This window comes from Bombus affinis, chromosome 13 (assembly GCF_024516045.1).
Source record: "Bombus affinis isolate iyBomAffi1 chromosome 13, iyBomAffi1.2, whole genome shotgun sequence".
Taxonomy (NCBI): domain Eukaryota; kingdom Metazoa; phylum Arthropoda; class Insecta; order Hymenoptera; family Apidae; genus Bombus; species Bombus affinis.
The window spans coordinates 2,478,906-2,503,142 of record NC_066356.1 but is presented as its reverse complement, the minus strand read 5'-3'; the positions used below and the strand labels follow the sequence as shown (position 1 = coordinate 2,503,142).

General features: G+C 29.7%; 2 protein-coding genes and 1 long non-coding RNA gene across 4 annotated transcripts in view; 1 reads left to right on the top strand and 2 right to left on the bottom strand.

Annotated features, from left to right (window-relative positions):
* Positions 1–3,116: 3,116 nt before the first annotated feature.
* On the top strand, positions 3,117–6,369 carry LOC126923657 (lachesin-like). The gene is made up of 6 exons (XM_050737343.1): positions 3,117–3,144; positions 3,757–4,013; positions 4,096–4,352; positions 4,421–4,824; positions 5,724–5,844; positions 6,258–6,369. The coding sequence occupies exons 1-6, from the start codon at positions 3,117–3,119 to the stop codon at positions 6,367–6,369; spliced, it is 1,179 nt and encodes a 392-aa protein (XP_050593300.1).
* A 915-nt stretch (positions 6,370–7,284) lies between these two features.
* LOC126923291 (KICSTOR complex protein SZT2-like) overlaps positions 7,285–24,237 on the bottom strand; it is a 29,753-nt gene continuing 12,800 nt past the window's right edge. For both annotated transcript variants that reach the window (XM_050736603.1, XM_050736604.1), the window contains 15 exons: positions 16,880–17,186; positions 16,430–16,618; positions 15,746–16,336; positions 15,129–15,505; positions 14,949–15,051; positions 13,799–14,635; positions 13,346–13,640; positions 11,021–12,936; positions 10,819–10,913; positions 10,302–10,728; positions 9,749–10,124; positions 9,341–9,506; positions 8,896–9,112; positions 7,718–8,778; positions 7,285–7,621 (listed from right to left, as the gene is read on the bottom strand). In XM_050736603.1, coding sequence (XP_050592560.1) covers positions 7,490–7,621; positions 7,718–8,778; positions 8,896–9,112; positions 9,341–9,506; positions 9,749–10,124; positions 10,302–10,728; positions 10,819–10,913; positions 11,021–12,936; positions 13,346–13,640; positions 13,799–14,635; positions 14,949–15,051; positions 15,129–15,505; positions 15,746–16,336; positions 16,430–16,618; positions 16,880–17,186 — 7,089 coding nt within the window. In that variant the 3' untranslated portion in view covers positions 7,285–7,489. The remainder of the gene's footprint in view (positions 7,622–7,717; positions 8,779–8,895; positions 9,113–9,340; positions 9,507–9,748; positions 10,125–10,301; positions 10,729–10,818; positions 10,914–11,020; positions 12,937–13,345; positions 13,641–13,798; positions 14,636–14,948; positions 15,052–15,128; positions 15,506–15,745; positions 16,337–16,429; positions 16,619–16,879; positions 17,187–24,237) is intronic.
* On the bottom strand, positions 18,168–21,053 carry LOC126923307 (uncharacterized). The gene is made up of 2 exons (XR_007713108.1): positions 19,462–21,053; positions 18,168–19,359 (listed from the first exon to the last, which is right to left on the bottom strand). It is a non-coding gene; the product is annotated as an uncharacterized LOC126923307 (long non-coding RNA).

Here is a 24,237-nt window from a genome sequence, read left to right as displayed (position 1 = left end):
TAAAATATGATTAGACCAATCTTGATGTGTGTATAGATGCATTATCTCGTTGAAAGATGTAATCAGTTCCAGAAATGCGTTCTGCATGATTGTTTATTTGTTCCTTGATTAAATTTATGTATCGGACACTATTCATTCTCCCATTAATGAACTTGATATTTATCTTGCCGAAATAATCGATGCCGGCCAAAACCATCACGCTTCTCTCATTCGTCATCGAATCGCTGACATGTCATGAAAATAATATTAGAACCCATCAGGACCATCCAAGTTGAATCCTTTTTCGTCTGAAAATAGTACCCTTCTCCATTTCTTTTTCCAATGCATTCTTTCTTTTGCAAAGCGTAAACGTTCTGCTTTGTGTTTCGTTGTTAACGGAGGTTTCTTTTTCAATTTTAGCCTTTTGATATTTTTGCACGATAGTAGAACTCGACAAACACTTGAAACACTGGCACTGATACTATATTTCTCCGTTATTTGTTGTTAACTGCGAGTTGGAAGCTACACCCAAAATTGCTCGCTTATTACGATCGGATAACGATGACGGCCGACGAGGACTTTTCATTTTGCCATAATCTTCAACATTTTTTAACACTAAACCTACCGGCGCGGTCAAATTGACCACTCTCGCGACCTCTACACAAATTTAACCATATTTAAACTTTATCATATCACTTCATATTTTTTGACTTTTCCTAAAACATGCATACAATATATTTTTCTGTATTTAATTTTAGTTTGCTCTTTTATTTTCTGAGAACAATTTATATTCTGCCTTGCCTACCGTGAACGGTCATTTTGACCGCCCGACAAAATATGTTAGTTATTCTTAAAATAAATGCAATTAGTACAAAGAAAAGGCTACCTCAAGGTCAAATGACAAACAAAATTAGTATAATAAATAATAACAGCTGTTACACCCGTAATCTTGTCATGAAACAATCCATCCCTCGATCAAGATAGCCACCAACTGTCAAGATGTATCAACTCAGGCCCATTGTAATCCTAAGGTCACCTAACCCTAATCCTAATCGCCACAAAATTTAGCACTTTTTACAGTCCATTGTTACAAACATTTTAAAAGTCGAGAAGTTTCTTAGAGTTATTGCTCATTGCTATAAAACACGGGAAAAGCTTTGCCAACTCCACCCTCCAGTAACCGTTGGTAGAGAATGATCATCTCCAATGGTCAAAGATCATATGTAAAAATATGTTATTGTCTTTTTGACTAGAATACATCTCGATTTGTTAGTCAATTACTCGGCATCTAAATTTGTTACCTCTAAAACTCAGACAGAAAGCATCTCAGAGCGTTTTATGTAAAGTGTTATAAAAGGAAAAGTAAAGCATATCAAATTTGACAATAATTTTGTATTCCGTATATGGTATTATTTTGTGATAAATATTTGCCCTAAAAATATCAAAATTTAAAAAAAAATTATTAAAAAAAGTGACGGACATAGAAGAAGACTGTTCAGTGTGCGATGAACAAGAAACTTTAGCAACTGAAAACGGCATGGAAACATATGAAAAGCTATTTACAACCGAATCAGAATTGAATATTAAAAATAAGCGTTTACGTAAGGGCAAAACGGAAAGAAATTATCGTTGACAGCAGAGAGTGAAACTGGGCCCGATAGAACAGTTTGGAAAAAAATAGATGTAAGTCTCAAACCTGGCAGGATATCAGTTCATAATATTTTTAAGGATATGCTAAACGGCATATAATGAAAGGACAAGTAAAGACGGCATTTTATTTTATCATTGACCACCGTATAAGGAATCATATAATAAAATGTACCGAAGAAGAAGCATTTAGAGTATTGGGAATTACGAGGAAGCTAGATACAACAAAAATAGATGCATTTATTGCTCTGTTATATGCCCGCGGTGCATATCAGGCAAAAAATTTAGATGTCTAATATTTGTGGAATAAAATTTGGAGACCTGGATTTGTTTCAAAAACAATGAGGAGGAATGACTTTGCTGAAATTATGAGGTTTATACGATTTGATAAGATGAGCGAAAGAAGCCAGCGTTTACAAACCAATAAATTTGCAATGGTATCTATAGTATGGGGCCAATTTACAGAGAATTTACAAAATTGTTATAAACCTAGTGCATACATTATTTTTATATAAAGAATCGCGGGAGAAAACCTTGCAATAAAACTATCAACAAGTACTACAAAAAACTTGTCAAGTAAAAAATTAGTATTCAAGTAAAGGTTACAAAATTACGAAAATTTGTTTAAGATACGGGAAATATTTACGCGGCAAATGTACATTTGATAATAAAATAACTTGTAAAAAATGCAGCAAAGTTGAATAAGATATATCTCTATATAAATAAAAATGTAATTCTATTTAAGTCTATAATTGAAATTAAACAAAAGTAAATTTAGACGAAATTTTATGAAAGTTCATCATTTTATATACATTTAGTTATAAATTGACCATTATCTAAGTTAAATCATAAAAACTATTACTTCTTTAATCACCGGTCATTTTGACCGCACACGGTAGGAATAGGTATACACGAAGTGTCGGTAGGTTTAATGTTAAGAAATTGTGTATTACTCTACGATTTCTTCTTATTACTTTCGATATTTTTGCTACTGATAACCGTTGCTGTTTTAGTTCAGGAATTTGTTTTTTTTTCAGACTCGTTAAATTTTTTCCGCGTCCCATACTTACAAATTTATATAATACTGTACTGTAATCTTTACTCATTGATAAATCATGAACTACTGAGCAATTTCTAAACATATTAACAGAGTGTGTTACCATTTCGACTTTAGTATGGAACAGTTTTTCTTTGTTGTATACAAACATCTACGACATTGTGACTTATTTCCAGCAAGCCGTATATTCTAAGCTCATAATGTTTTGATATTATACGTTACAGACGAAAAACTTTACACGCGTCATTGAGAAATTAAAGATAGCACACTTGACGAGGAGTGTATGCGCAATATAAATGCGTTAAAAATTTTTGAATGAACACAAAATATATCACATATACAACTATTAACTTAATTGAGGCTATTATTATTAACGATAGAAAATTGTATGATAAAAAACAAAATAAAATATTTAAACAACTGTTATAAAGATATGGATTTTAGAGTATTTAATGTATACCATACGTTTTAAATATTTTAGGAACAGTATTTCGTTTGATTAAAGACGTCATTAGCCATATTTATTTTCGATCAACAAACACGTGTTGATATAGTACTTCCTTTTCATTGTCATACTCTTGTGCTATTTGACAACCGACGATATTTAATGTTGTCAATGTCATTAACATTGGTTAACAAATGGGAATAATATTAATAAGAAAGAGGTGAAGATTGTTATTATTATATTTTCGCGTTTTTGGAACATTGTAACAACAAGAGTGTGTCATAATGAAGATTTTTTATACATTTTTAACATTCGCCTTTTTATATGCAGGTAAAGAAGAAAGAGATTTATGTGCACGTACTATTCTGTACGTACTAGTTTCTAACATAAATTTTATAAGTTTGTCTTTATCTATTTAATGAAACAGATTTCCATCAATCCTTGTGCTAAATCTAATGTTTATAGAACATCCTTGCACGCAATTTATTTAATGTGATATTTACGCAAAATCACAGAATGAATTCCATGTTATATTTCTGTATGCACATGGAATTTTATTATTTAGAATCTAGAATATTGCAGTGTTTTTGTATATAATTAAACTAACATCTTTAAATAGAAACATTACTATCATATTTTTCAGTTAAGAGTCAGCGTATGCCAACAATATCTTACATTTCACAAGAGCAAATTAAAGATATTGGTGAAACTGTAGAGTTCCATTGTTCAGTGCTAAATGGATTTGATCTTCCAGTTGTATGGACAAAAATTAATAAAAATGCTCTTAATGATCAATTACTACTTTCACATGGTAGTACTTTAATTATAAGAGATACTAGATTTACACTCAAATATGATGATGTCTTATCTACCTTTAGATTACAGGTAATATAGTATTATGTGCAATACATATCGTACTTTTATTGTTTAACGTGTAATTCAAATAGTAATATAATATATACTTCAGATAAAAGATATTCAAGAAACTGATGCTGGATTTTATCAATGTAAAATTTTGATTTCTTTGAATAATTATGTATATGCAAATGTTGAACTGCAAGTTCGTAAACCACCCATTGTAAGTGACAATTCAACCAGAGCTATGGTTGTTAGTGAAGGACAGCCTGTGCAACTTAACTGTTATGCTGGTGGCTTTCCTGCACCTAGAATCTCATGGTGCAGAGAAAATAATGCCATATTACCAACTGGTGGATCAATTTATCAGTAGGTAATTATTTTTTGTTCTATAGACATTTAACGACCTTTTTAAATAACAAATCGAAATATTGCAGTGGCAATACATTGAAAATTCCTATAATTCATAAGGAAGATCGTGGGACATATTATTGTATAGCTGAAAATGGAGTAGGACATGAAGCTAGACATAATATTAGTGTTGAAGTTGAATTTGCACCTGTAATCACAACACCAAGACCACGACTTGGTCAAGCTTTACTACATGACATAGATTTAGAATGCCATGTAGAAGCTTATCCTCCACCAGCTATTGTTTGGTTAAAAGGCGATGTTCAACTATCTAATAATCAGCATTATAGCATATTACATTTTACAACTATAGATCAATATACTGATACAACGATTAGAGTGATCACAATTGGAAAAAAACAATATGGAGAATATGTATGCAGAGCTGCCAATAAATTGGGAACTGCAGAAACAAAGATCGAATTGTTTGGTATGTATTCTGAATTTTATATATATATTTATACAAGTTTAGTAATATAAGTCATTTATGAAATGTTTATGTTTTGTTTTTCCAGTTGCAATTATATGTACACAGGGTATTCTGTTTAACTGGAAATAGTAGAATATTTCATAAGGAATTAAAGTTATCAAAAAAATATTTTAACAGAAGTTCTTTGGTTTGAAGACAGACATCATATGAAGTAAATTATCTTTTTGCAGATCGAGCAGTGTGAGATTCTAAAGTTAACTTCATTTTTGAAATGGAATCATATACTTTTTAATACATTAGCCGAAATTAATTAAATTAATATTGTGCTATTCTCCATAAAAAAGTGTAATAATTTATGAAAATTAATATATAAAAGACAAACACAACGTAAACACAAGAATATTGTGTCTTTCTTGTCTTTCATATATTAAATTTTACAAATAAAAATTAAAATATCTGCTAAATTAATAGTTTTTCAACATAAATAGGTTAATATATATATGCATAATATAACATGATATATATATATATATATATATATAGGTCAAAGTATGTGGTTTTATTTAAGACAAGTTGAAGTTGACTTTGAAGTTTCCCCTACTACTGAACCTGTAAAAAAGTAATTTGCACCATATAATGTCCGACTTCGAACCAAACAACTTATGTTAAAACGTTTTTTTGATAACTTTAATACCTTGTGAGATATTCTGTCATTTCTAGTTAAATGAAACACCCTCTAAATATATGCATTTTTATAAAGTGTACATAATATTGTGGTCTGATAACATTCATTTATTATTCTTACATAATATGGAGCAGAAATTTTAATTTGCAATGCATCTATTTATTGAGTTTAAGAGTTAGCATGCTTTAGATATTTCTTTGTTTTTTTTGCACAGAAACTATTGTCCCTGTGTGTCCACCAGCTTGTGACAAAGCTGTTTATTATGGTGCTGGAGTAGTACCAGTTTCTTCAGGGCCTTTAGTAGTCTTAGTTTTATTTATTACAATTTTTATGAGGTATGTTAATTTTTAGAGATAATTTTTTCCTGCTTTTGTATATTAACATTTACAATCCCAGTGTAATATAAACCCATCCTATTTCATATATGAACAAATGTTATAAATTTGCAGAAATTTCTACACTAAACATTAGTTATTCCAGACTTTATTGAGCAGCAGTAAGCCAGTGCAACTTACCGAAATGATTGCTGATAGTACTATGATACACCATTCTTATTTCTCGAACTGTTGTCCAAAAACAGCGACATGGTGAGCTGATCAGTGTCACTTTTGATCTATGCTGAAGTTAGGAGATACCAAATTTTATTTAAAGACGCTTAGCATAGTATATAAGAGAAAAAACAAATGCACAAAAATATATTAGACATTTTGTATATTTTGTGGAATATTTATTGCATTTTTTTATGTAGATTTTATCAAAGAGTGATAACAGCGATTGATTACAGTCGATGTGACGGACTCACTGTTGTTACAATTGGACCAGAAACATGGCTCAAAAGAAATCCGACGCGGTTCCAATAGAGTTATTAAATGTTCGAAACATTACTATAATAATTTTAGGCACCCTTTTTTTACGTGAAGGAAATCTTAATAAACATCTTCCTTCAATTAGTGCCGGATCCTGGCCGGTTAAATGGTGGTCTACCTCAGCATGTTAGGCAGAGCTCTGCAAACTTCTCACAGTCCTCTCTCTGCGCCTCGCCCTTGACTCGTCCTCTGGGAGAATACATCTACTCCTAAAATGTACTTCACTCACACGACGCTATGTGACTACACCACAGTGCCGCGTCATGTGCGATCGCAGTCTTCCCGAAACCCAATGAAATAGAATGCTCATATTTGTGTAAAAATCGCAGAACTTTTGATAAAAATAAGATAGAACAATGAATCTTGTTTAAAGTTAAAGCTAAGATATTGTAGAATAAGGAAGAAATACAGAAGATCTATCAAAAACAAGTTTTGACTTTGAAAATCTATATTAGATTTGAAATTTTTTGACAAAATTGCGATTTATCCATTACTATGTATTATTGAATTTTTGTCACGGCTTATTATATATCATTTACTATAGATTTTAACACTGAATTTAGATCTAATCGCGAAATTTATCTAGTCCTTCAGGATTCTAGGAAAAATGCAATTTCAGTGAAAAAATAAAATCATAATTTTTCTGGTTTACTTGCTTCGATAAGACTAGTTTAAATTTATGCATTGTATTTATTCATATAGAAATTCGAACGAACCGTTGGTCATTCCTAGACTGCGACTGTTTATATACATATGTATGTATTTATAGATATGCGGATTTTATACTTCGTCTGTGATGATATAATACTCGCGATTGATGGTAAATGGTGGTTTTGTTAATAATATAAAATTGATGAAATAATATAGATATTAAACTGAAAATTATTTTTCGAACGGACAAACAATAGATTATAAACTTAAATTTTTGGAAATTAGAAAAATATATTTTTTGTACAAATTACAACAATGAAATATAGTATAAGATAACAAACAAAGAAAATATACATAATTTTTTTAAACAATAAAATTAGTGTCACATGTATGTTAGTTATACGACGTATAAATAATAAGTACAAGTATTTGGAAAATTTTTTCTTTGGAATGTCATTTACTATTAACTGTAGAGACCCATCCACAAATTAAAACAGCAAGCATTTACAAAACCTTCTATTAAATTATATGTGTCTTCTATACAACATGGGGCATTAATCATTTCTTCTGATTTACAGTAAACTGCGTACAAATCCTGAAAATAAATGAAAAATTATCAATAAGTTTAATTATATGTTGCATGTGTATATAAAATACATAAGCAATAAGACCATAAAAAAATTATACGAACCCCTCGTGAGGCATGTAAATCTATAGTTAACATCATGAAAACTTGAAAGAAACTTGGATGTAATATCAGTAGATGAGTAATATTTCCATCTGGTGTATTGAATTGTTTATGATGTTCTTGATATTTATTTTGCAAAACCTTTGATAAAGTTTGATACCAAGAAATTGGTTGATTAATAAATGGCCTCAATCTTGGATCCAAGTTTAATAAAGGTTCAACGTGAGCCAAAGAACAAAGTTCGGAAAATTCGTTATAATTCATTGCAGATTTACTTTCTAATAATTTATTCCATAAAAGATGCGTTCTACATTGTAATGCTCCGCGTTTTATCATATTCATTATATGCATGCGAGCCGCATTTGCTTGAGACATTATTGTTTGTTGCATGAGTTGCTCGTGCGAGGAATAATAACCTAAATAATTAATCGATTCTTGTCGTATTTGAATTAAGTGTGGCGATGAAGAATTCACCGAAACACTTGGAGGATTTACATTTTGAGTTAACGGAGAATTAGGTACTGGTGGAGGTGTTGGTGCTCCCGTATTATTACAATTGGTACCAAGAGTAGCACTGTATAATTTAGTATCACCCTTTTTATCATTTGAATCTTGTTTACATTCTTGAAGATCCGAAGAAGATTCGTTTATAGTATCCATAACAGCCTCGGTATAAGTACTTGGAGATTTTTCGACACTGTACACCGTACGAAACTTCCCAAGTTTATTGTTTTCTACTTCTCTCTTTGGATATAATTCACGTTTGCTTGTTAACATTAAATAGTATTTTAAAGTAATTTCGGTTTTTTCTGCTTGTGGAGGCTGTCCTAAATGTGATACAATCAGAACAACATCGAAATCATCGATGTATTTAGTATCTTGTGCGTCACAGTAACTAATTAAAGGAGTACTTTTTAAGCTTACTAGAACATATTCACTTTCTTCAGAATCTTGAAGATCACTTTTCATTATAAATACACGCATATTATAAGTCTTCTCGTGAGATAATAAGTAAGAATATAAGGTCCGACCTGATATCGCTAAATTGCGAATAGTCACTACATCTAAAATATAAAAATACGTTTATTGTAACTACTAATTTGCTTATTTGCGCTTTTCACTAAACCCCATACAATATATTTTAAAAGAAAACTAGAAATATTTTATTTTATTTCACTTACCACTGTATATAAGATTTCTCGCATAATTTGGTGCTTTGCTGTAATATTTGTTAAAATCATCAAGAAAATGAATCAAGTGATAACCTTGCTGTACTAATAAAGGTCCAGTCCCAGCTATGTACGAATGGATGGAACGTAAATGAAAATCATATGTAAATGAATGTAGATGCATACTAATTTTAATTTTATCACATGCATCCACGAAACTTAGCATAAACTGTAACAAATTAAAATTTTGTTATATTCTTTAATTTAAAAAAAACGAATGAGAAGTATATAATTATTGTATATCAAAAAAATAAAAAAATTAAGATCTTATTTTTCTATGAAATTAAATTATAAATACACATGGAATTATAATTGAAGTTTGTAATAAACTTTATAACATATTTAGTTTAATATCAAAAAACAGTGCACAAGAAAATAAAAAAGTCAGGTAACTTACTTGATTCACTAAAGCGCTACTGGCTTTTGTTTGAAGTCGACTGCATTCAATAATATGTAATTTAACAATGAAAAATGGCTGTGATAAGTGAATTTCAAATAGTAATACTCCTCCAAGCATTGACTTTTTGAGATAATAAGATTGTTGCTGATTTGGTTCTTCGAAACTGAAAAGTAATATTAGTTAATTATATAAATATTATTCCGTGAGATAATTTTCACAGAGGTAAAGGGGACGTATTGAAAATTTATAGAATTATACTAGTGTTTCTAAATTATACTCCTATTAGCATTGACATAATATAAATATTAAAATTTTTGAAGGCAGATAGTCTAACATTATCCTGTTTTTGAAAAATTTGATTTGTTTACTGAACATTAAGATATTTAAATTTTAGCAGAGCTTTACCTATTATCAGGTGATTCTATTTGCACTGAACTAAAGCCTAATGAGTGAAGATATTGCTTGTATTCTGACAACATCAAGCTGCACAATTCTTTATGCCATTTTATAAGGTTTGTTTGTTCATCTTGACCTTTTTGCATTTGTTGTGATAGTTGTTGACATACGTTGATGCCTGCATTTAAAGACGATTGTGCCGAAAGTGAGTGATCTCTTGTAGCCGCAGACTGTAAGCGCCATGAAGGTAAAAACAATAACGGTGTGTGGCAAAAATGTATTAAACGAGAATATTGTTTAAAAGTATTTAAAGCGACGATTGAGATTGGAATATTCGGAGCAGCATTGCGATTTTGCCACATTGCATATAGTTTGTTCAAATCTTCTGAAAATTGTAAAATAATTGTATAAGTATTTAGTTCCAAAATTTAATCGTACTGTTTTACCGTATAACATTTATTATATCGTAATATTAATATTGTAATATATTAATATTTAAATAGTAGAAAAATTAGTCATATATAATAAATAGAATAAAATTTCATTCCATTTCTTCATTTACCTTTCACCTTTTTTTCGCGTAATCGCAAATCTTGTAAATCACAAACTGCTTTTATCGTCGGATCTATATTGCTATGAAAGTAATTATTAGGTTTTACATCACGCATTGTTTGACCAATTACTTCACTCCATGAAAATTGATTATGTTTTATATTTTGCGTTCTGTTATTCAATCTTATCCACTCTTTCCCATCGTTGTGTGGCACAGCAGAAAACTTTGTAAGACTTTCCATGTCCATAATTTGCAAATATTGTGAATTCGTATGTTCCCTCGAGAAATTTGGTCGATGGTGGAATATACCTAATTTTTGCATTATTACGTTTGTAAAAAAGTTTGATCTTGATGATAGCCACGTGCCCAAATTTGTAGTTTGCTTTATTAATTTTTCAGATTTCTCTTTTGACCAATTATACGTATAAAGAGCTATCTACGGTTGTAATTTGATTTGAAATTAATGGTACGAAGAAAAGTAATTTCACCTATTTATAAGTATTTACATATACTTCTTTTAACTTACATTATCACTTCGAATTTCCGCAAGTAATATTCGTTGTCTTGATACGAAATTAGATTCTAATATCAGTGGATTAAACTTTTGCAAAAGTTTTTGATCTGTAATAAACAATTGCTATATTTACTTGTTAACTTTTTAATATTTTTTGTACTAGCAGTTTTAATGGATAGTAGTCTATCTTATGGCCATAGAAAAATATAATTACCTTTTGGGATAAGTAATTCTGGCTGTACTGTTTTGCTGAACGAAGCTTTCCATTGATGAAAGTTTCTAGCTATTAAAATACATTTAGTGTAGGTACCTTGTACATCCTTACTAAAATCACATGGTATGTAAACGGGCAAATCTAACTTCCCTTCATTTTCTAACACAGAATAGTTATTATTTTTTAGTTTAGTTAATAATTCCTCATTTGAAATATATTTTTCGATGAAGGGTTGCCTGTCTTTTAAGACAAAAGATCTGCTGGATGTATCCGGTGCTTGACCTTGTATAATAGCTTCTAACTCTGTAATAATCGTAGATATAGGATGTCTGTGATTAAGAATTACTTCATGCCTTTTTACCGATGGAACTCCAATTTCTAAAGCAAATCGAAACCATTGGGATAACGTTACACAGTAGATACTGTGTAGTTTTCCCTCTTCACCTGACTCGAATCGATCAATTGTTAAATCATGCATTATTTTTGGCAAAGCATCAATTTTTACCGAAGTTTGATTTTCTTTATTTTCAATAGATATCTCTTGAGCATCTTTTGTAAGTGGTTCTGTCAGAGGAGTTAACAAAAATTTATATTCTGTAACTAAGTCCCAAATTGCATGTTTAACTGCAGAACATAGCTTTTGTAATAGAGATTCAAGATTAACTCTGCCTTGTTTCCAAATTTTAAATTCGATCAAAGGCGGTGATTCTGCGGAACTTTGATCATAAATTGACGTTGATACGATACTTTTAAAATCTTCTACGTTTATCGTTTCAGGGAAACTATCTATTGGGAATTCATTTTCTAATAATTTTATAGGTTCACCGTGTTCTCCTGTAATTGCCAAAGCTATACAAGCGATTCCTATACTCCCACTGGAGCGACTTTGATTACACAGAAAAATGTCTGATTCAGAAACTCTTTTGATAGATCCTTCACGTTGTGAGTAATCTTGAAAATGATATTCTGGTCTGTTATCAGTATATTTTGGTATATACAAAAATTGAAGTATATTTTGACGCAAATAAAATTCTAAAGCAGTTATGTATAATACGCAATGTTTCTGTACATTTAAACGTATGATAGATTCTGGCGATTTTGGCGGTTGAATAAAATGAACGTCCGCAGGTGTCAATTTACACATCGGATTTCTTGCTAACATAACAGAAAGAACTTCCAGAACCGCATCGTCTAAGCGATTTTGTAAAACTTGTACCAAATCGCGTTTAACTTCCGGTCCCGCGTCGGAAATTCCATGTACCATTAAGATGATCGAATCTTCAGTTTTATTTAAAACGTTTGATTCTTTTTCGCTAAAAGATCGAACTCTAGGTCTTGTATCATTTGCCGTAGCATTATCATTCAGCTTAACTTGTGATAGCGAGACTACACTATTGCTCCGAGAAACGACAAGTTGTTCATCGCTTTCCGATAATTTGTTTTGTAAAGTTTTTCCATCGCTAATTTGTTCGTGTAATCTTAAGTAAAACACGTTTTTATCATTTTCTTGGTATACAAACATATTACTCCGGTTACTAACAGCCAATCTATTAAGCACACCGTGTAGAGCTTTTATACCTCGAGAAAGTCCTGATCTCCCTGGACCAGTTTTTAATCGAGGATGCAGTCGAAAGGTAAATTTCCAAACAACACGACATCGAAACATTCCTGGGGTGAAATTTTGTATTAGATCTCTACTTTGTACAGCATTACTAAATTCACTTGTCGTCTCTGATTTCCAGTTATAATCTTCGCTTGATTCTGTTTCTAGAAGTTCCGAACATTTACTTGTTTTGTGAAGATTTTGCAGAAGTAAATATTGGTTTACTCGACGACAAGTACTCTTTATTTGAGAGACCAACATTTCTTGAGTATGCCAATAACTATTTACTTCGGGCGATATAATCTCTAAAAACCTATTGATGATAATAATTTTTATTATGGTCCATTTCTAAGATATTTTTGATCTTTACATTTCATTAATGTCAAATATATATAAATAAAAAGGATAATAAATTGTAGTTAGTTTAAAAATTAAAAAAAAAATTGATAGTAGTAGTTTACAAAATTTTGAGCAACCAAACATATCAACCAATTTTCAATTTCATCGATTTTTAGAAAGAATTTTCAGTTGATACGTATATATAAAGACATATCTAAAATTAGAGGCAAAGAATCGAATTTTTATTACCAAATACTTGTTAAAAAATTTCCTATTTAAATTTGTATTAGAAAATTTATGTATGTACATAAGCAAGCAGTTCATCTTAAAATATAACGAAATGAAATTATTTTATGTTTTGCTTTAAGAATATTATTACTTACCTACAATGAAAGTAGACACTGACATAATCATTTTCAACGTTTAAGATTAACCAAAAATTGGGTAAGGAACTTTCACGATTATCAAGATCTATTAACCATTGAAATCTGTTTTCCGACGTATTACTTTCTTTAAATCTATCCTCAATATTTTGGTCTTCATATATTAAATTAATACTGTCAGAATAAGATTCCTCAGATTTAAAATGTGTATTAGGATTATTTTCTGTACAACAGCTGTTGCTTTCTTGTTGTAGCTCTTGCGGATTTTCTTGTTCCGGATTTTTTAGGGCACTATCTGGAATATTGACGATATTAAAATTGATAAGTTTTCTAATAGATTTTTCGTGTTACACGTTTTAATCAAGTTTCATATTCTCTGTACTATTAAAAACATTCTACAGTAAATATTATACATATTTAGTGTTTTTAAAAGTTTTTGAGAAAAATACATACTATCTTTTGTTTTTGATTCCTTTCTCTCGTTCTTAGACGGTTCTGGTACAATATCGCTCACTTTTTCCATATTTTTCACAAAATAAAACAAGTTTCCTTCTTGACGAATACAATATTTATCAATTTGAAGTTTCTTTAACTCACTTATAAATTTTGGTTTACTATCATCCGAAGGGAATACAAAATATAAAGGAACTTTTTCCACTTTGCAGCTAAATCTATCCGTTGATTCCGAAACGTGATTCGCTACGAAATTTAAAACGTTCTCGTTTATAACGGGTTGATCTAGGAACGCGGTTGCAGTTTCATCTTGTAACAGCCACTCAATTTCATCTTTTAAATTGCTTATAGCATTGTGTTGGCTTAAAGGTAAGTGAGACATTTTTTCTTGAAAGAATTCGTTTTTAGCATTATTTTCTAAGCTACTCCCACTTTCCGTTCGCAAACTGCCTATGGGCGAACCACTACAAAAAGATGTTGCTCTTAAACCAGAATATCGTTCTAAGCTTACTTCCAATACTTCTTTTGGGAGATTCAAACAAATGATGTCCAAAGTGATTTTTAAATCAGCTAAGCTTAAGCCAGCTATATTTCCATCTTTATAGTCTTCCATCTTTTGCAAAATTTCCATGAAACACGTTGGCAGAGATTTCACAGGGATACTACTAAGACCAGATCTAGATTGAAATCGAATAGAACAACTTAATTGTAAGAATAGCGGTTGCTCTCTTCCGAAAATGCTTTTTCGCTGGAAATCGCTGTTGACAGATTCCATAGAACCATGCCGTGAAATTTTCGGAACTTTGTTGACATTTGCGCCTGGCCACGTTACATTCCCTGATTGTACAATTACAAATCAAACATTTATTTTTTATCTATTACCTATTTATTAGACATGTTAAAATTATATCAAGAATACTCTTATATATACATTAGAAATATATACATTTCTACGTAATATTAAGGATTATTTAATTTGAAATATTATTATGCTTGTTTATTTTAAATAATTAAATATTAGTTGTAGTATTTTTATTTTATATCGGTCAAAATTATTTTCTGATAATCAAAACCGAAAACGAAAGAATTATCCTTTCCTATTCATTCCTTTCAAGTCGGAAGTTTGTTTTAAAAATTATTTCGTATTTACCTTTTCCATTGAGATTTCGTGATGTACCATCAATATTTATCGAATGGAACATAAGATTTTCTATCTCATCGTCATTGTCTGATTTTTGACATTCTATAAGATCCTATTAAATATTAAGATTAATTACTTGATTAATTAATCTTATTCATTAATTACTATTACATTATTTTAGCAACAAACCGTTTCATGTTCTGACCAAGAGGGTGAACAATAATAAAATTCAGGGTGTGCAGGTACAGGCCTAAAGGCAACTGTAATTATCCTTTCAAATTTTTCTTTAATTAAATTATGCAATGGCTCAACATCGTTACACGTAGAAGGATTTAGTTCGCCCAATAAATTTTTATCCGATAATTTGCTCAAATGTCTGCATACAGATCGCAAATAATTTGTTATATTAATTTCAATTAGAGTTTCTTCGCATTGTTCTACTGCAGCTTCCATATCATTGTAAGTAAGAGGTTGTTGTAATACCAACGATTTGTAAACTGCAACTACATAGCAATGACAGTGAGCCAAACTTAATACCTTGCAATGCTCCACAAGACTTCGTTGATCTGTTGTATAAAAAATTATTATTATTTTATATTAGTTTTCAAAACATTAACGTCACGAGTTAACTATTTAAATATCAATTAAACTCTAATTATCCAAATATTAACATCGAACTACTATTGGTTGATTAATGGAATCAAGAGATTATTAATCAAGAAGTCAGGCGTTAAATAAACATCATTGTAAGAATATACTGTTCAGGAAATTATACAAAAATCAATATTATTCGTATTTTTATTTACCACTTGCAGTATTGTCGGAGTCCTCACTTCTTGGTTCCGGAGTCGGAGGTTTTGAATTATAATCAGATTTTAATTCGATAAAATCTTTACATTCCTGCTGACCAATCCTGAACGTGTGATCTTGATAAATATCTTTATTGTGCGAAATTTTTAATTTGTCGACCAATGTGTCAATCAACAAAGCCAGCGAACAATCATATACGTAAACTGGAATAACGAAAGATTCCTCGCAATCGTGAAATCTTTTCTGCGTATCTGTGTTTATTATACTCTCCTCGATACACTGACCATATAATATCGACTCGTTATTTTCTAATGATGGAAAATCGGTTACGTTAATATCCATCCCGGTAGTTTTTGAGTACGTATCGTCTTCATTTAAATCCATACTGAATATGGTAGATTCGTCATTCCTTTCGGAGTTGTTACTTGCTGATTGCTCTTCTGTATACGAAGGAGACGTAAATAAACGTACAACGTCTTTTTCTGATGCAGGTAATATCGTGATAATTACATGAGTTGTACTAATTCCTTTGATAAAACATTTCCAACGCGGATAAGAATTGAACTCAGCGTTGGAAGAGAGCCTCTCTAGAAATAGTTTTAAAATCAAAAGATACGTATCCATAATGTATGAGAGTTGCTAGAAAAAAGTTTGTATAATTTCGATAATAAAGATAATACCTTTTTCAGAAAAAAACGGTAAAGGTGGACCACCGACTCGACGCCTGTCAAGAAGCATTTTTGTGAATCTTTGTGATTCAGCAGAAGTTAATAAAAGTTCTTTATTGTGTAACTGTTTCATATGTTCTAAGAAATTATCCATTAGTATTTTATTTGCACTTCCCTGTCCCTTATTGTTGCCAATTGTACCTTGAAATAATGTAATAATTTAATATGTATTCCATTGTTGATAAGCTTATTTTAGTACTAGAAATATAATATGTATCAAGTAATAGAATGCAACCGAAAAAAATTTTAAGTGAAAACAAAAGGCTTTCGTGTATGAGTATTTGTTATTTTATCCTCCTTTGTTTTATTTCTTGCTTGAATTATATTACGTTTTAAACCGAGGTAATGTGTATAACTGTACGAAGTACGAATATTAAATAACTGATCGAATAAAATTTTTACCATCAGCAAACATAGAAAATAAGAGCTCGGCTTGTTGACATTTTGGCAAGATATTCAATGTGTCGAAAGAAAAATGCATCATGTATATCCTTTCATCGATAGTTGGTAGACCTTCGCATGATTCTTCCGCTGTGCAGCTATTAGTTTTGATATTTTTATTATATTTTTTCGGTAGTTTGACGTCATGGTGGGGGACTTGTCCATAAATAATTTCTGTATTTTTTTCGTTCGGTATTACTTGACTTAATAAGCTCAAGTACTCCAAAGTTAATAATGCATTGATACATTCCTCATCTATCCGAGCAATCTAATAACGAAATATAACATTATTAGAAAAAAGGAAAACGATTTTCAACCTGTAAATTTCATAAAATTCCGAAATTTCTAGAATTATGTCATATTTTCGTATTACATCAATATACTTCGAAATAATATGTGAAATTAACACTAGATGCACCGATCCGATCAAAATAGTTCATTTGAAATTTTCTAAAAGTAAATTTTCGATATTCATAAATACTATGGTCTACAATTGTTTGTGTTTGTTTCTTTGCATGCTTATTTGTATTTGCGTCCATACTACAAACTTTTTATTTTTTGTTTTCGAATTACATATGTTTCAAGTTACATAACACTAAGTATATCTAAAAGGATCATTTAGATCTCTGTACATAATATCATACACAAAGTACCCGATTTCAATCTATATACACATATGTCTATATACATATATATATATTGTAATATGCATGTTACAAATTATAAATTATCTATAGTATGATGATCACAACGATAGGTATAGCATATATAATATATTTTGTCATGGAAGGGAAGTAAAAATAGGCAATATGCCAAAAGATTGTGAGACACATGTGGCGTCGAATTATTTTTCATTTTATACAATATTGATATTCCACAGACAACGTATTAAAACATCGGTAATATTTGCGGAGTATAAGACAACAGATCTTATAAAGTTTTAATATGTAATTATTAAAAAGAGATTAAATCTTTTACGCATAAAAAATATGAATAATTTGAATTTGTTGACGTTTAAAGTATATTTAAAATTTTATATAAACGATTAATTTATTTTTATTCATTTATTTATACATAATCCTTGCCTTGCGGCTTTAGATGACTCCCAGCTTACCTTATTCCTACTGTACGCTCGTTTTAAATGATTAATTTATTTTAAACCTTTAAATTCTTTAATGCACAAAAAAAAATGGTATAAAAATTTGGTGGATAATTATAATAGATAGATGCGTAAATATTTGAACAATAATGAATATCATAAGAAATATTTATTTCAACTTTCAAATAATGCAGTTTATAAAAATTCGATTTATTTGAAAAATATAAAGGGATACAAGTGTTTTGACTGCTTAAAATAGCACGACAAATAAAATTGAAAAAACAATATTCGTAAAGAAAGTATATTTATAACGCACAAAGAATATTATCGACTAAATTGAATCGCACGAACAATTATACGCAGTTAAACGCTTTCACGATAAGAACCGTTTTAAAAGATTTTATCGCTATTGCAACATGCCTGTCCAGCAAGGTATTAAGAAGCGCCAATAGAATGATTCCACGAAAGCTTCACTTATCTTCACTTACATTACTGATACATCTGTAGCGAAAAGATATTCTGCAGATAGAGAAGAAAAGAATAAAGAAACGAGGAACTTCAGGGATCAGGATTAAGTTGGAGGAGTTGAATCTCACTTTAATTCAAAGCGTAGAGACCACTTCTCCACTTGAACCATGAACCCTTTTCTTCTATATATTATTCAATTCTGATGTTTCGTTTGAATTTCGATTTGGATATCGATTTTGATATGACGAGAAATATCCATTTCTTATGAAAAGATGATAATCAACAAGACCTTGAGCTGGAAGAGTTAGATCTGGCAAGTTATCAGAGCGCTGCTGCTCACTGCCTAGATCCTCACTTCCAACTGCAAGTCATGCAGATCACAGCCCATGCAACGCCCATGCAGTATCAACGAAGGAAATCAACTTCTTTTTGCCAGCTCACCTAGAAATCTTTCAAGAGATTTCGGTAAATTTGTAATCTTTACTGAAAAAAACTTCTCTTTTTATTCACCAAATATCGATTGCATATTTGAATTTTGATAGAAAAACATTTTTTTAATACAGTGATATGTGAAACATTAAATAGAACTATAAATAACACAATGTACGCAAGATAGGATAAAGATTTTTAAATAATTGAAAACAATTAATTACTAATATATTTGTTAATAGAATAAACTTACATTGTTTCTGCTACGAAATATGTATCACAATTGTACTGTGTTTTATTCAAATCAAATTTTAATATATTTATCTTCCGATTAATTTTAAATCAATCGCATTAATTTGCAAATTAAAATACTTACTTATGTAGGATCACAATTTTATCAACATATTCCAATTCTAATCGATATGTGAAATCATATATTATGAATCTGCAACATTTTTAGCCAATTATAAAATATACACATACAGTTTCATAAGTTTTTAGCTTCTCGATATTTTTGTGATATTGGACCAACGTTTTCTTAACATACCTGACGCCCGCAGCAACAAAATGTAACAAAACTAAAGTCAAGAACTACTACCAAAGAATTATTTCAAATTGTCACTGGTTAATTTCACCGACACTTGGGAGCTTCCCAGAAGAACCAATCGCAATTATTTTGTGGACAAATACTAAAGATCTTTATCACTCTTTAAACGTTCCACTCACATAAAACCGCAAAGATGCTTTGTGCATATACGGTACGATACGAATGTTAGAAAACCTCTTATGTAAAAAAAAGTAATCAGAACACTAATAAACAGTCGACTACGTGGTGGGCTTTATATATACCTGAGCTAACTGATAGAAAAATCTTGTTCTGAGTACCCTCATCGATATCGAAGCCCCACCTCAACAATGATAACGACACGTAGTGATAGACAACTTTATACACATATTGCTCCTTATTTTTGCCGGAAATATTACTTTAGTAGTCTTCTTTTACTATTTTTCTATCTAATATTACAGATAACACAAACTAAATATAAATATACAAGTTATACAAACTTATATAAATATATAAAGTAAATCTAATAAATATAAACCTATATAAAAATAATTTTGAAAATTATTAAATTATTTTATTCTAATTCTAATTATAAATATTTCGTTTCAAATATGAAATATATGAATTATTATATTATTTTTCAATCTATTAAATTGAAATAATTAAAAAAAGTAAGATAGTAACATATAAAAATAAAATGATAAGGCAACTATGAAATTAAATAACGAATTGTTTCATAACAATTTTTCAATATTGTTAAATAGGAAAGCCGAATTAAAGATGGTTTGACTGAATTTTCTAAAAAAAAAAAAACGCGCAGGAAAATAAAATAAAGCCATAATATATGACCGTTACGGTTTATCAAAAGAGACTTAAAAAATAATACTATCTTTTCCTATTCGTCATTTGTCAATATATGTTTAAAAAATGTTTATCTTATTATTGAGTATATGATATCATACGGCATTTGTAATAAGGTTAACGAAATTTTTAATTTCCAAACGATTTCTTTGTCATAAGGAGAAATATCGTGACGATATAATATATGTATATAATTTAGGGTAAGTATATATTCGTGTAACTTCTTGAAACATAAAAGGTGCAACTCTGTAGCGGAAAAATCATATTTAACTTTTTAATATATTTGAAAATGATCTTCAAATGTTACAAATAAATTGATTTCAGGCTAAAGATGCCTACATATACTGATGAGATCTATTACTGTACCTAATAATAGTATAATACCTTAGATCTTTTGGCGTTAGCTTGAGTTGATTGATTGTGCTTATCATATTTAGAGAGTTTACTAAAACAGGATAGTAGTTTACATGTGACTATTTATACACTTTCCAAAAAGAGAAAGTATTGGAAAACAAAATATACCATTGATTCTTGTCTTTTATATATTTTAATACTGATGTGGTCATCACCACAAGGAGTAGTAAAGAATAAACGTACAAGAGTAGAGTAGAACAATCAATGAAATTGTTCATACATATCAATAAATGTGGGGCTTTGTTAAGGAACATATAAATAGAAGATGAATGGTAAATAGCATACGGAAAAGAGACGTTAAATTGAAGGTTTCATAGACGGTACAGAACATACAGGCTCAGATCATAGTAAAGTAATAAACACAGGATAGGTAATAGAAATAATAGAAAAGAATGGCAAGCGAAAACATGTCGACAAGTGCACCTTGAAGTTTGGTCTTTTGATGACTCGTAATCACCTTCCAAGCAATGAAACCTTAGATAACTTTTATCTTACATATAAAGTATATTTATAACAAACATAGATGAAAATTCTTACTTTCTACTTTTGTTACAGAGAAGGTAAGAAACTGACTTATACAATTTTATAACAAGATGTAATACGATTAAATTTGTTTATTAGTTTCGTTTGACATTAGTGAAAAATACTTTAAACGTTATATATAAAAGATATATCTTCATCAGCGAATTATATAAAATGATTTTATGTCAAAAGATTAATATCTAAATGATTAACTTCAATTGTAAAGGTTAATTGGAGTTTCTTTGTTTATCCAAAAAGTTGCAACTGTATTATTATCTTAAATAGGAATAAAATTGAAAACAAAATAGATAACATCACACTGTGACCATTGGCAACCAGTTAGAATCAAATCTTATCCTGTATATTTTTGAAGAACATCATTATGGCTATATCATTTTATGTATTAACATCATAACCAAAGAAAAGATAAGATTAAAGATAAATCAAATCCATTCACGTTCAATACCAAATGTGTTTCACAAAAGAAAAAAAAGGAGATAGAATTAAGTTTGTTCGTGTTTTTATAAAAAAAAAAAAAAACGCTAAAATTACTTATACAATCAATGATGCATATACAATTATATTGTACTAGTCCCTATAAATGTAACAAGTCATTTAACTTACTTATTATTATATTTTTTATCCTGTTACGGAAAAATTTAAGTACGTATACTATATTTAAAATATATTTCTACCGAAATTGTTTGATAATTTCTCGTACAAAAAAATCTTTAAACTTTCAAAGCAGACAGTAAGAAATTAAATGCAGTAGAATCCAGTGGATATTTGAAGTATCATAAATTCCAAACAGATATTGTAACAATCATTAATATATTCTGAAAATGTACAATCTGATAAATAGTACAAACATCATAATTATTGTATTTATTATAATAATTAGAGAATTAAAGAAATATCTATCCAGATTATATTTGTTTAGTTGTGTTTCTAAAAATATGAATTGGTATAAAAATCAGAAATGTAAAAAACTTGTTCGTTTTTAAATTAAGAGTACTTGCATTAATATGTATTATAATATGTATTATAGAACACAAGATTCAGGAATCTATAAAGGAAACCAAAAGTGCTAAAATCAACGCAAAATTATCAATACGTATTTAACCTTTGAACGAAGGACCTTATCATAAATCAGGATTAGCTAAAGTCAAGAACAAAATGCACAACATCAAGGTTATTTGCAGACAAATAAATATAAAATTTTGTTCATATTTCCCTGAGAACCATATTTTTTAATGTGGATTATACAATTTTATACTATGATAAATATTTTATATTATTCACGTATTCATGAATACAGTATGAATAAAAACTTATTCTGAAAAATAATATAATATATGTACAAAAATTATATTAAATTATGAATATCAGCATATTTACATGTACAAACCAATGATCTGATCAATCTATTTCACTGATAGCATTTCGAAATGGAAAGATAATCAAACATTCTTAACGTATCACTAAGTAAATAACGTTATGAACATGGTCTCTTTACAAGTGGAAAAGATTGGGGTCATTTTCGCCCCAAACGACATTTTTCCAAACTCTATAATTCTAATACATATTACTTTTTGTATTGCTTAAAATGAAAAAATGAATTGTTTGCAATGAAAAAAAAAGAAAAAAGGCTGTATTACGATTTCTTATTGTATCAAAAATTTGACATAATCAACATTTTTGAAAAATGTCTGTCCAGCCTGCCGTTTGATTAAGATGTTGACAAGTCAAGATATGTTTATATGATCGTGGTGTGCTCTCGCGGTGCCGCGGAGTTCAACATATCCTTTAAGAGGTCGTAAAACCCAGTTCCGTGCTGAGAAGCCGTGACTCGAGAAGAGTATCGATTATGTTCATCTTCGAGCTGGTTTTTAAAATGCGGTGAGGACGGTCACTATGGTGGTTTTAAAGGGTAAAATTCCAGTATACTATCCCGGGCCGAATCCAGAGTCATTTCATGATTTTCATCACATTAAAAATAAAATGAATCATCGATAGCTGATCTAATGCAGGGTCGTTTGATTGTTTGTATTAGACGTGAATTATAAAAAAGATCTTAACGAATATTTTATCATTGAATGCGGTCCTAATTATAACGAGTATGTTGAATGTAACAGATGATTTTCCACAATAAACAATTGAGAGCGCTATAATCGAAAAAATTCGCCTCTTTTTCGATTTATCGGCTTATATCTTGGAACTGAACGAATATGGAGACTAATGTTTCGTACAGAATGAGGTATGTTTTGTCAAGATGGCACCATTGATTGAACTGCAAAAAATTAAAATGTGTGATGTTTTTCAGACCAGGAAATCTCGGTGAAAAATGTGTAGATACCATTGAAAATTATAAGTAAGGTAACTCTAGTATTCCCAAACAAGTACCACCAAGTTTTGCCTCGTCGGTTGAAAATTTTTTATATTATTAAATTATTAAATAAAATATTGAACGCTTTCTGTAGGCTGCCATAGGAAAGCAACATCGTTACTTCCGGTTGTAATGACTCCTTCGTGACTTAGATATTAATAAAAAATTTAAATATTTAATAAAAATTGAAACAGAAATTGCCTTATAAGTTGTAAATGGAATAACTTTTGAAATAATTACTTAACAAGAATGGCAGTTTTGTATTGAAAAATGCTTATATTTGTGTGAAGTTAGACAAAATTTTGCCTTGCGTTGATATGAAGTCGAAATACAATCGTTTTTTTCCTTCTAAATTCATGTCTCAAAGGCACTTCAATATTAAAAGCTGAAATTTACAGGAGGCGCAGAAAAAAGTTTAAAGTTTATGATACATACAATTTGAAATGAATTAAGCAAACTGTCTTGTGAGAACAGAAACTGAAAGTTGATGCAAATACACGATGTCTATTATCATAAAATTTCTACATATGAAGAAACGTGATTTCTTCCAGTTATAAAACAGGCTAATTTATTTG